The following is a 14,106-nucleotide window of genomic DNA, read 5'->3' as shown; positions in this document are numbered from 1 at the left end:
GCTTGCCACGTTAGCCTAGATTAACTCAGGTTAGTCTCTGAGACACTGCAGGCAGATTCTGAGGTTGTGACCAAAGTTAGATAGATATTCAAAGTGGGGGAAGGGGTACATGGGCATCTTGGTCGGCTCAACTGCCATAGCAAAATACACTGCGGGACTTAAACAACAGACATTTATTTCTCACAGTTCTGGAGGCTGGAAGTTCAAGATCAGGGCGCCAACATGGTCGGGTTCTGGTGAGAGCTCTCTTCCTGGCTTGCAGACAGCTGACCTCTTTCTGTGTCCTCATATGGCAGAGGGAGAGAGAGTATGCTCTCCCATCTCTCTTCTTACAAGGGCACAGATCCCATCATTAGGGCCCTACCCCCATGACGTCATCTAACCCTAACCACCTCTCAAAGGCCCCTTCTCCAAATACCATCACATTGGGGGTTAGGGCTTCAACATAAGAATCCACGGTGGGGACACAAGCACTCAGGCCATAACAAGGGGAGATACAAGGAAAATGAAATGGACCTGGGTTCTTGTGGGACAACGGTAACAGGGAGAAGTCAGGTAGGGACAGAGAGGTGCTTGTGGGTTGAGGTGTAGCTAACTCAGAAAACAAAAAATAGCCCTAGGTGAGGAGTGACCTTCCTTCCATCCCTCAGCTCCATCTCTGCCCCCCTCTCTCCTATACACAATCTTTCTTTCACCATACTTCCCTGGCCTCTGTCATCAAAAATAGAGATGGGGACATATACATTTTCCAGAATAATTATTGGGCTGGCCAAAAAGATCGTTCAGGTTTTTTCCATACCATCTTACGGAAGTAAAAATGAGCAAATATAATAATGAGTACATGTTTCTAAAAAAGAGATTAGGCATTTAAAAAGTACAAAATTAAAAAAAAAAATTATTCAAGGAGCCTCCAACACATTTACAAAGCCTTTGGAGCTTAGAACCCTACTAACTCCAAAAGTTGCTCTGTCTCCTGAACACTCAGTAAAGAACTAAGGTAATCATCCAGAGAATTCAACTGGAAGAAAACATAGATGCACAGATGCTTGTGGCTAGAGAGTACCTTCAACAAAGATGATCTAATCACAGAAGGTCACACGATTCCCAGTTCATTCAGACATGGGGGGCTCTTTAAGACAGAGCAGCCTGATAAAAGACCAGAGCCCCTAGCATTACAAAGGACTTTCAATTGCAGATGCCCTGCTGGTACAACTGACTCATTTACTCAACAAATATTTAATGAGTGCTCACTACACACCAGGCATTGCAATAGGTCTGGGGACACAGTAATGAACAAAGAGACAGAGGTCCTCCCCACAGAGGCTTACATTCTAAAGAGAAGGACAAAGACAATGAATAAGTAATTTCACAGTGCACTGGTTTAGCAGAGGATATGCGTAGGAAAAACATCCTGAAGGAAGAGAGATTTAAGAGTGTGCTCATTTTCCTGCAGTTGTTCATCTAATTCTTCTAATATTTATTCATTCACTCGCTATTCCACAAACACTTATTAAGCACTTATGGGGGGCAGCTAGTAAGCTGGAGAATGGGCTTAGTAGTGGGGACAAAAGATGGATAAGATTCGGGGTTTCTCTGTCTAAGGAACAGATGCTCTGGTGGTGAAGGCCACAAAGCATTTACCTGTAAGACAATAAATGTGTGACATGGTATGAGAGCCGGGAGGCAGGAGAAACCTTCGGCTTAGGGGGCAGGGTGACTCTCTTGGAGGAATTAGAAGGCAAAGGGCGTTTCAGGCCAGGAGAGTTTCACGCACAACACCATGGAGGTATGAGGAGCATGAGGGGTCCCTTGAGGATGGCAGGTAAGAGAGGAGCACCGCAGTCTGACAACCTGGTCTTGAATCCCAGCTCTGCTCCCCTCCCCAGCTGCGTGAGCTTGGACAAGCTGCTTGACCTTTCTGAGCTTCAGGCTCCTCATCTGAGAAATGATGCTCGGGTTGATCACCTTGCTGTATTATTGAAATAATTAGCAATGCACATAAAAAAAAGGAAAATCTCAACACCAAGTTCCTGGTAAACACTCCATGGTGGTAATTAGAAGTGGTGGGGAACAAGGCTGGCAGGCAAGTTGGGGTCAGAATGCTAAAAGACCCAAGTAAGTTGGACTAAGGTTTTTTCCCTGTAGCTACCTAATTTGGAATCATCATCCCCTACCTCCCACCTCGTGTCCTGTCTGGGGCATGATACTAAGCTTAAGTGCCAACCATGGAGCTAAGGGTTTTTACATATGTGATCTAATTTCATCGTCAGAGCAACGTTGTGGTGGATATACTACCACAAATCTTCATTTTAGAAATGAGGCTTAGTGAGGTCTAGTGTTATGCCCAAAGGGACCCAGCCATCAAGCAGCAATTTTATCCTTCTTGTTTTCCTGCCTGCACCCTGCACCCTGCACCTTCTAGCTCAGCTCCTGGCTTAGCACCTGCCTGGCTCAGCAATCCTCCTTCATCTCCACTCTCAACTGTCCAGAACGCCCTACTTGCTGCCCCAGCCTCAAAGCTTTCCTGAGTAGCTGCCTTGCCCAACTGCCCCCTTGGGCTGCGCCTCCCTGAGCGTCACTCCCCTCCGCCACCTGCCAGCTCAAGCCGGGACTGGAGCTCTGCTGCCCCCTCCTGGTCTGGGCCAGAACCTCATCTGCTCCCTGGGGCCCTCAGCTCAGTCCTGACATTCCATTTCCTCAGCACCTCAAGATTTGGAAGAACTGTACCATTTGCTGTGAATTATCCTGACAATTTCCTCAGGTTTCCACTCTGCTGATGTGGCATATATACACATGACAAGCTCTGTTTATTATTATGTGTTTAATTCGCTTCTAGATACAGGTTACACTCAGAAGTCACAAGTTTACTTCACTGAACATTTTTATTACCTTACATCTTCACACTGAGGGAAAAAGGAGAGGAAGGACTCAGAGTTCCATAGGAACCACTAAAAATGTTTCCACTCACACAAGAAATCTTCAGAGGCCTATTATGACTGAACACTCTAGGCCAGGCTGATTTACTGAATTATATAATTTGAACTTGGTTACATTTAATAACATAGTCTTATTTTCTCAGAGCTTGTCCTAACAGGGAGCTTTGAAAAAAATAGATGAGATTCACTTGAATGAATAGGTAGCAGTGCATTTATATCTGCTTAAAGGTAACACTTGGACTGACTAGTTGTCACAACTAAAGAACAATTTTGTACGTCTGTGAAAGTCCCACATGGACGGTTGTCACTTACTAAGTTAAAGAGTCACTAACTATCCCTTCAAGACAGTACAAGAAGTAAGGCAGACCAAGCTGAAAAGTACAAGAGGGACTTCCCTGGTGGCGCAGTGGCTAAGAATCCACCTGCCAACGCAGGGGACACGGGTTCGATCCCTGGTCCAGGGAGATCCCACATGCCACGGAGCAACAAAGCCACAACTACTGAAGCCCATGACTAGAGCCCATGCTCCACAACAAGAGAAGCCACCGCAATGAGAAGCCCACACACCACAACGAAGAGTAGCCCCTGCTCGCCACAACTAGAGAAAGCCCGCGTGCAGCAACAAAGACCCAATGCAGCCAAAAATTAAAAATAAATAAATTAATTAATTTAAAAAAATAAAAAGTACAAGATTCTGGGCAATGCAAGCAAAAGTCCCTACTAAACAGTCCATGAAGACTGAAAGTGGGAAGAAATCATTCAAATACTGCATTATAGGTAACAATAAATGTGTGAACATAACTACGGATTTGCTATCCCCTACTCTTCTTTGTTCTGGTTTGTAATATTAGTCAAATTCTGTCTATAATCATGACAAATCAAAGAAAGTACACTTTTAACGAAGAATGCTACCACAAACTGGTAAAGAAAACAGTTAAGAGCATGTCATATGTATTACTTTTTTAGCAGACCATTCTAAACAGACTGTTATCTCTAGTTTTTTTTAAAAATATTTTTGCACCAAAATTTTGGTGAATTTTTCAACCGTATTACCCTGAAGCATGACTTAAGAAGTAATTAACTGATGACAATGCATTTGTTAACCAAGTTAAACTCAGCATCCTGGCACTAATGCTCACAACTCTCCAACCCCTGCCCGCCAAACACTTCAGGCAAATGCAGTCAGCTGCTTAAGCCAGCAGTTGACAAAATTTACCATGAAGTAAGTTAGGTATTTTGAAATTGAGGTTCTTGCCTATGAATTTTGGGTTCAACAACAACGAAAAACAAAATTCATTAAACCCTCTGCTTGATGGGCAAACTGTATTCCTTTTCTCTTTTTTCTTTACTCTGCCATATGACTTTTTTGGTTACAATGGCAGTTACGTTCTTATCAAAATCTTTCATCGGGTAGTCTTAAAATGCATAACAAGTGCACATATGTGCCCACTTCCCCTTTCTGCACAAAGTCACACCTTGCAATATGATTTCTTTGTTTGCATTTTGATCTATGTATTTGCTTTAAAATCATTTTCATAAAGCAAAATGTTAGTATTTAAATATAAGTAAAAAACGTATTCAGTAACCACTTAGAACTACCATTCTTTGATCCAGTAATCATCAAATAAAATGTTTTGAGCACATGCTCCCAAATTGTGTATACTTATGTACCTATAAATGCAATACATATGCTATTGAACCAATATGTAATGTTCTTTTCAAAACATTTTAAAAAAGCAAAAATTAGAAAAAATAATATGTTCTTCTAGCATCCCATTATATCATGCACCCCCTGGATGTGAACATCCCACTTTGGAGACCTCTGCTCTAGTTAAGATATGAGTGACTGCTTTAGTTAGCTCTAAACTCTATTCAAACTAAGAAAGAATAACTTTTCTTCAAAAAAATGCTTATTTAAACAGTCTCAACTTAAAGGACCTTAATTAGTCCACCTGTCATATGTGTATGGCATATAGAACAATTATTCAACATGCAGATAATATATTAGTAAACAGAAAAATGAATTAATTAAACTTTACTAATTAGAAGCAAATCTTTATTGATTATTTAGCATATTACTTTATAATCACTGTCACTTCAAATATAATAGAAGAATGAGCAGCCTGAAATCTAATTATTATACACAAAACAAGTGACCCTCCAATAGTCTTTGAATGTGAATGCTGATCATGGTATGGAAATTTAACTTAAACACCCTTCAAATAAAGCTACTTCATTTTCAAAAACATGAATGATGATTGGAGCTAGCCAACATGCTACGTAGGTAAGAACTGCAACTGATACAGTTTCAACAGATGTAGAAAGAGGATGAGAATGCACTTAAAGCCTGTGCTCACTGGAAAAACTAATAATATCAGGTTGACATGTTCAAAGTAAAAGGGAGATCAAAGGTAATTCCTTGAATAAATGAAGTTTTGAGATCATTTGAACCTGAAATTCTCGTATAACTGAGGAGGAGTAGAAGTTTACCTTGACTGATCTAGGTCAGGGGTCAGCAAACCTCTGGCCAAGGGCCTAATACAGCAGTCACTTATTTTTGAACAGTCCACAACTTAAGAAGAGTTTTTACATTTTAAAATGGTTTTTAAAAATCAAAAGAATGTGATGTGAAAATTATATGAAATTGAAATTTTACTGTCATAAAGTTTTATTGGAACACAGCCATGTGCATTGGTTTCTGCATTGTCTTAGGCTGTTTTCACTCAATCATCAGAATTGAGAGTTGCCACAGAGATCTGTAGCCCACAAAACCTAAAATAGTTACTGTCTATCCCTTTACAGGCTCTTTACCCAGTGTAGGTAACTGATCTTAATCCCCTCAATCCCACACTTCCCCTTTCTTATTCTAGTCTAGAGTGCGGGAGGGTTTCTTTTTTCTTTTTTTTTTTTAAACCAACATGGTAAGTTCTCTCTTACCCACCCCCCTCACTTATCTACATTGTGAGTTAGTGGCAAGTTCTGAGTCCCACATCTTTAGCCCAAGAGGAAGCTGCTTCTATAGCCACCTTTTTCTCTCATAATGGTTTCTTTCTCTTTATCTATAATTTTGGTTTTTGGTTGATACAAACTCAGTCATTTTTTTTACAGGCTTTCTTTGGTCTGATAATCAACTTACCCTCCCAACCTTATCTGTCATTACAATGTTCATGCTTTGTAAAGTTTGCAAAATAAAATATACACCCCGCATTCTTCTGCCAGGTATTTTTTTGCCTTTTTCTTTAGAATCTATTTTCCATCTGGAATGCTCTTCACCAAAGCTCTACCTTGTTAAAATCCTGCCAAAATTCAAGATCCACCCCTCCCAATGAAGACAGCTCAATCTTCCCAGTCAGAATTATCACTCTGTTGTAAAGACTGCTGTAACTCATTATCTCCATCTGGTATTAGTTTTATTTATTTATTTATCTCATATTAGATTGTTGGTGCCTTACAAGTAAACTATACATGTGGAGGCCAAGTAGTGTTTTATTTATCATATTCATTCATACTCTATCCCCCTCACCCTGCCCCCTACACCATAAATTGCCTAGCTCATAGTTATTCAAAGGATCAGACCTGTAACAGAGAGGACATTAAGTGGCATGAAGACATGGAATTAAATAACAAGGAATCAAAAAATGACAATATCATTCTCTTTTCAATTATTTTCAATTGTCTGATTACATCAAGAAGAAAACCTCAATTTGTGCCACTATGGTTTTAACTTTGCTAATCTTTGCTAATCTTTGCTAATCTTTGACAATCTCTTTTTTAACAAAGAGAAAACAATTCTCAGGCTTGGAGCTTTCTGGAGGCAAGCATTTCTAGCTATGATTTAGTAAAAATGCTTTGTTCTTATTGCCTCTATTTATGGGATGAATACTGGTTTTCAATTTAATGAAAATAAGTATTCTCAGTAAATAAATTTAGGTTAACAAAAATGAGGTGATTTAAACAAAAATATTAAGCAAATTATAGCACAGATGGTATGCATATACAGCAGAAATCAACGGTAATACACAAAAATGTCAGAAACATTTGGTTGTAGCAGATAATCAATAAAGCCAAATGACTTTATTCCATCAAACTCCTTGTTAACCATCTACATAACTAAAAGAACATCATGTAAAAGACTAGCTTCAAGCTTCTGAGACAGTGGTTCTCAACAGAGGAGGGGGTGACACTTGATAATGTCTAGAGACATTTTTGGTAGTCACAATTGGTGGGGGTGGGGTGGCTGGGGGAGGATTGCTACTGGCATCTAGTGGGCAGAGGCCAGGGACACTGCTAAACATCTTACAATGCACAGGACAGCCCCACATCAAAGAATTATCTGGTCCCAAATGTCTACAGTGCCAAAGTTGAGAAACTGTTCTAAGAGAAAGAGCAAGCTTTACAGGTACTACCCTTTGCCCATCATTATAAATCATCCTCTATGCAGCACTCTGTCCTGATTTGATCTGCCACTGATAAGATTGCTGAGGAAAATCTCCCACCCAAACCTTTCATTATTTTACATCACCCACACAGCCACTGCCCTCCATTAGCAATTAGAATTTTAAAAATAGACTGCACTGAAGAGGACATGTCCTTTATATGCTAATACTATGCCATCAATATTTAGATCTAACTTCCTAATTAAACCATTGGAGTTATGAAATTTTCAGATTATCCTGCACTATCAAATAGATTTTTAAAAATAAGGCAAAGATTAATACAATTTGAGTAAAACTTTGATTCTAGCTGCTATTGACTTCATGTAAAGTTATTCTTTGGCTTGAACTATATGGTTCATTGACTCAAATAATATATTTTGCAGAATAAACCTGACCTTGAAATTTTTAAAATTCAGTATTTTTTATTAGATGTTAGCTTTAATGAAAGGGAGTCTAAAGAGAACTACTTTTTAAGCTAGCAAAAAAAAACCACTAACATAAAACAACATAACAATTAGTAGTTGAAACAGTTCGCTTGGCTACCACTCAGTACTTTATTCTCAAAAGTATTATTGCAAACACATAATCCACACAGATGTGTCTGAGGGTAAAGCATTTACAAGAAAGGTCTTTGAAGCTATTTTGTGGTTAGTGTTTTCGTTCTCTTTCTTTCTTTTTTTTTCTTTTTTTTAAAGTAAAGTTCACCAGAACAACTTAGAAGCTGATAGCACCTGTGTCTTTTTTTTTTTTTTTTCCAAATTAGGAGTTATTTTTACCCTTGCAACAGTATTTAAACATGGAAAAATAGTGCATTCTTAAAGTAATGATCCTATCATAATCTTCACTTGACTTTAAGGCTCTTTACAATGAGAGTATTTTCAAATTTAGCATTTACTATGTATTAACTTTAGTGGTTGGCATAGCTTGGAGGCATTTCATGCTTTTAAATTCAAGTTGATTTAACTCCTAATTCTGACATGCCTGTGGTAAAATGATAGTAAAGGTGAAACTGAATCCCTTTCATTTCAGAGCCACAAAGCACTCTGCCAACAGAAAAGCAGCATTATTTTCAATACCAACAAGCTACAGAGGTGGCAGTTATCAATACTGCCAAGAAAGAAAACCAATGCTGAGTGAGATTAAGATCATGGTCACACACGTCAAAACAGGTCACCAGATTTCCCTTTCCTTGGGGTCCTTAGAACTGAGATCATCACATCAGGACCCACAGTGCCTGGCCCACTTTGTTATCATTCATTCATTCTCTTCAAAATCATTTGTTGAGCACCTGCTGAGTACTGAGCACTATGCCAGGCAATGAGCACACAAGAGTGAACCAGCCAAATCTACACACCCTGCCTTCCAGAACTTGTAGCCAGTGTTGGTGAGAAGAGCCTGTGCAGCCCCAGTTTCTGTTCTCCCAATTGCAATCCCACCTTGCTACTGGGTCAACTGCCTGAGAAAAGAATCAGGTGCACAGAGAACAAGAGAGGGACTGAACAGGTATACTTTAAATCCCTAGTGAGATAAAAAAAAAATAACAACATCATCCCCAAAAGAGCTTAAGATACCAAGTGCAGTGCGTGTGGCAGGAGATCCATAGCCAGCTGTGGGGATACGCTGGATAGGCTGTGGGGCCCTAAAGGACAGTGTGAGGGAAAGACCAAGAGCCCAAGAAGCACTGGCTAAGAATGGCTCAGGAATGGACGTGAACAAATGGAAGGAAGGGAAAAGGGAAAAGAGAGGATCCGATTCCTCCCCAGCCAGGAGCACAGGTTGGAGCCCTCCTTTCAGAAAATGCACACTTTGCTGTTTCCTTACAGGAAGCATTTGCTGACCGTTACCTGGGAACAAAGTTACGTGTTACCAAGTGGACTACAGCCCTGCTCAGGCCTCTGGATTCCTCCACTCCACAGTGAAGGTGCTCCTGGTCCAGCCTCCTGAACTGCTCAGCCAGTCCAGAATACACTCCACGCAGTAGGCCTCGTGGAGAAACCAGAGTTTTTCCAATAGTGTTTGAAAAGGGAAACCCAATAACGTTGGAAGGAAAGATAGGGGGATTTTTCTTTACAGAGCTATGCAGTCGGACACTACTGAATGTTACCAATTGGTCTGCATGGCATCTTTCGAAAGGAAGATACTCATACTCATACTTTAATCTGGCGTACACAGATTTACGGCCTAAAACAGCACTTTTCAAACTGAATCACAGCCTACTAGAGGGATGTGAAATCACGTAGGTTCAACCAAGATTTTTAAGGAACTAGAATAAAATCAAACAGCACAGAATAGGAAATATTAGAGTACATTGCTGGTAATAAGAATAAACATTGTTTTATGAAGCTTTTTTTTCCATTTTATATACACATATGACTCACTATCAAAATTTGTTTCCTGAGCAAGAACACACATAGCAAGGGATCCTATATAATTATGCTTAAATTGGGTTGCTATATAAGTGTTTTTTTTTTTAAATTGTGAATCAAGTTGGGTGGTGGGCAGGTACTGAAAGTCATTAGTCTAAAGAAACAAAAGTGAAATGTAATGGAAATTAAAAAAAAAAAGATTCCAAAAACTCAATTTCTATGCTGAAAAAGAGAGCAAACGTAAGTATTTCTCAAAATACTTTAATTCTGTGACTTTCACACTCTTATTCTCTTGTCCTAATTATCTTTCATTTGCTTCCCTGAACTTGTGTGTGTGTGGGAATACATCTGATTTTGTTACAAACATTCTTTCAATCTCATACAACAGACAGAAACAAAAGGTGAGAAATAACTGAAGACAGAACATGGGTTTGGATGCACAGGGCCAAATCATCACCACAGAGCAGCCCAGGCCAAATCCTGTCCCTCTGTTTGCCATACCACCCGGCAGCATCTGGACCAGAGGGAGGCTCCCTTCTCCCTTGGAAAAACCTTTAAAACACCAATTTCTCAAATCACTGGGCAAAGGACCAACCACTCTTTACGATATGGAGTCCTGAACAGGATCACGGCCAATTCATTTTTTTGAGTAGAATTGAATTTGCTGTAAACTTGATTTTTGTAAACTTTTAAACAAATTTTATATAAACACAGCAGTATTTTCAAATGTGGTTTTTGGGAAAATAAATTAGTTTGCCTGAAACTCTTAGATAATTCCTTTCAACACCCTTCGGCCCCTGCTTCAGCCCCTGCTTCAGCTCCTACCTCACCCTCATCCTGAAAAAAGAAAGCTATCACATCTACCCTGGTCTGAATGGCTATATGTGGATTGGTGCTGTCAGTACCATCCAGGGGATTCAAGTGGTTACAGCTTTGGGAATTTTGTTCCCTGAAATCCCCAAATACATCCTCAAGCTATGTTGCCCTAATGGTCATTTGTCCAATTTTCCTGAATTCAGGAGTCACTACCTTACAACATGTAATTGTAATAGATTACTCTATAACTTAATCTATACTTGATCTGGAGGGAACTGTCTATATCCTGGAACTAACCACAATGGCGCCACACAACACTAGGGGCATTGTTCTCTTACTCTTAATAACAACTGTGTTACTAATGAATTAAATGTTTTGGCTTTAGAGTCACCACTGGCAGGCAGACTTGGCCCAAGACTGGGAGTAAAGAGAGTAAAGATTTGAAACCAATCGACTGAGCCTCAACTTTATCACTTGTGAGGAAGAAAACTTGTCACTCAGTCAATATCTACAATTATAATTCTGTTGCATTCTCTGGCTTTATAGATTCTTACTAATTATATTTGTAACAGAGTTGCTTTATGTTTTAGGTTTATTTTGTTGAAAAAAAAAACTTTGACCATGAAGTGATAAAATTTCTCAAAGTCTCAACCAAATGGAGTAAGTATGCACCTCACCAATTCTGCCATCTACAGAGAACTTACCTAATATACATGAATACTGAAAAAGAGGACAGAAGTAACAATTTTAAATCTCTTCTCAAAATATTTTAATTCTGTGATTTTCATGGTAATCAAATGATTAGCTAGCAGAGTGAGAGTCTTAGCAATATATAATTGATTTATAGTCACGCTCCAAAATTTAGTACAAAATATAACAAGCTGTTTTAAAAAGTATAATAAACTCCAAATTCCTTAGGTTTTCCCTATGAAGTCTACCATCTTGTACATATACACAATTTGTAGTTTATTTATTTTCCTACCCATTTTCCCATTCCTTACATTAAAGGAAATTTCTTGAGCTTCCTGAGGGCAAAGCTTAATCACAAAGATAACGTGTGCTGATGGTAAGTCATAGCCAATTAGGAGCATCTAAGGTAAACGTTACTCAGAAAGCAGTTAGATTTGGTGTTGAGACAGTCCCTGGAGCGCCATCAGGCACTTCCTCTACTAGGTGGCAGTTTCTAAAACTCACCAATTTTAAGTAGATTATCACTTTAATCAGAAGTTTACACTGTTCCACTGCAGCTCATCATACAATTATGTAGGCTTCAAATCTTACAGAAGGAGATATTTCATTTTCAACCTACTAGGGGATGCATACTACAGCAGATCTTCAGATGAACATTGAAAAACTTGATCAGAACAGGATGTTTATGTATGCATTATTCAATGCTCAAATATTCTGAAACATTTTAAAGCAGTGGCAACTCCTAAATTTTCATTCAGAAGTTTTGCTTTTCTTCCACACCTTCTGCACTCAGTGAGCCATTAATAGTAGTGGCAATTCGGAGGGGAAAAGTGGACCTTACACAGTCCCACTAGGTACCAACATCCAGAATCCCACACTGTAGTCTCCAATGACATAAAAAAGAAAATGGCTGTTAGCTAAACTGTTTCCAGCAAAAAAAGAATGGAAAATAAAATTGCAAAGAAACAGTAAGTACAGAAGCTTCAACTTGTTAAACGCTGAAATTACATCTTTAGATTTCCTATAATAAAGGGCCTGCTTCTAAAATGAGTGTTGAAAAGAAGTCCCTTACCTATGGATAGCAGAAAGGAGAAAAGGAGAAAGGAAGGAAGGGAAAAATATTTTTCAATGGATAAAAATATGAGAACATATGGCATCATTCACATGGCAAAACCACTACCTGTTTGGATCTTCAGAGAAGGGATGAGGAACATTTCTACAACCCCAGGGAGGTGGTTTTCTGCATACATAATTTAAACAAATCACTCCAGCACATGAAAGAAGAGCCGCAGAACTCTTCTCACTAATTACCACCCCATGTGCTGCTTTTTCTTTAAAGCCACACTAGTTCATTATTCTGCCTTCAACTCTCTTAAATGATTCATTTCCCCTTCACTCCTGAGCAGACTCTGCAGGGAAGCTAGTGTTTAAGTTTAATTTCTAGTGCCACTTGCTTTGAAGAGCTTGATGAGGGGAAAGAGAAAGAATCTAATTTAATAATTCTGTCATGATTTGGAGAGGCTCCCTCCGCCCCCCAACCCAAAAAAATAACTAGACAAACAGGACCCTCTGGCAAGATATAATCGTGAGCAAAGACACCAGTTGGGAAAGCAGGGCCCACGTGCGGTGGGAGCTGTCACGCAAGGGAAGTGGCAGCCGGTGAGGAGGAGGGAGAGTGGGAGAGAGTCGGGCTGCTGCTAGCAGCTGCACCGGCCTGGGCGCTCCCGGGGAGACCCGACTTGCACTTGCATGGTGCTGAGCTCTCTCCCAGAGCGGGTAGAAACCGAAGGGCAGGGAGGCCGGCTCCCGCATCCTCGGGAGCTGTCGCTGCGAGAGGGAGAGCGCCCGCTGCGCGCCGCGGGCTTCCCCAGAAGCCCGAGCCCGCGCACAGGGCGCCCGGCTCCACCAGGTCCAAGGCGCCCCCCAACGCCCCAGCTCGCCACGCCGCCCCCCTCCGCCTTACCGTCCCAGCTCCGACTCCACCTCGAAGAAATCGTTCAAAGCATCCCTGTTGGAGCCGTCGATCCAGTAATCCGGGACGAGGCTCCCGGCCCCCGGGGCCACACTGGCGGTGACCGAAGAGCAGGACGAGGCGGAGCACGAGGGCACCGTGACTTTGAGCATCTTCGCGGCGGGACTCCGGAAGCCGCCGCCGCGGTCGCCACCGTTGCCGGAGCGAGAAGCCCCGCCGCCAGTCACCGCCTGCGAACGCAGGAGCGAGAGGTGGCGTCCTTCAAACACACGCACACACCCACGGCCGCCTCCCCCGGCGCCCTCAGCCGCGCTCGGGCTGCGGTTCCCTTTCTGCACGCTCTGGCAGGAGGGTGGGCGGAGAAGGGGGCGAGGAACTGGGAGACGGTGTGGAGGGAGAACCCCAGTCGCCGCTGGCGAGAGAGAGGAGGCGGAGGCACTGCAAAGGAGAGCGGTTCCCTCCCCCTTCGGTCCTTCCCTCCCCACCTCCCTCCACCGAGCCTTTCCAACCCCCCTCCCTTTTTTTCCTTTCTTCCTCTCTGGCAGTGGCTGCCGTGGAGCCGGCTAGGGCGCCTCCGGATGCTGGAGACTGGGGAAGGCACAAGGGCCAAAGCATCATCCCACGCTACCTCCCGCTGGAATCGGGTGCCTGGAAGAGACTGAGCGCACAGGGACAATCGCTCCGGGTGTTGAGCGCCCAGCGCGCTCTGGGAGCACATGGGTCCGGGTGGCCAGCAGGATGTTGAGAAAGGGACCTGGCTGTTGGCGCAACTCATCTCTCCTTGAGCGCGTCTAGGTGGCGAGCCCCTCCCACCCAGCACCAGCTAACCTGCCATCCCTTGTTCCTCCCTCTGTCAAAGCTTATACTGACAGCTGGGAAGGGTGTCCTCT

At 41.7% G+C, this 14,106-nt stretch overlaps 1 protein-coding gene across 1 annotated transcript in view; it reads right to left on the bottom strand.

Annotated features, from left to right (window-relative positions):
• Positions 1-13,383, bottom strand: part of CAMK4 (calcium/calmodulin dependent protein kinase IV) — a 208,550-nt gene extending 195,167 nt beyond the window's left edge. Inside the window, exon 1 of the mRNA XM_059919407.1 lies at positions 13,208-13,383. Coding sequence (XP_059775390.1) covers positions 13,208-13,368 — 161 coding nt within the window. The 5' untranslated portion in view covers positions 13,369-13,383. The remainder of the gene's footprint in view (positions 1-13,207) is intronic.
• Between the last annotated feature and the right edge of the window lie 723 nt (positions 13,384-14,106).

This window comes from Balaenoptera ricei, chromosome 3 (genome assembly GCF_028023285.1).
Source record: "Balaenoptera ricei isolate mBalRic1 chromosome 3, mBalRic1.hap2, whole genome shotgun sequence".
Taxonomy (NCBI): domain Eukaryota; kingdom Metazoa; phylum Chordata; class Mammalia; order Artiodactyla; family Balaenopteridae; genus Balaenoptera; species Balaenoptera ricei.
This window is presented reverse-complemented; position numbering and strand designations above follow the sequence as displayed.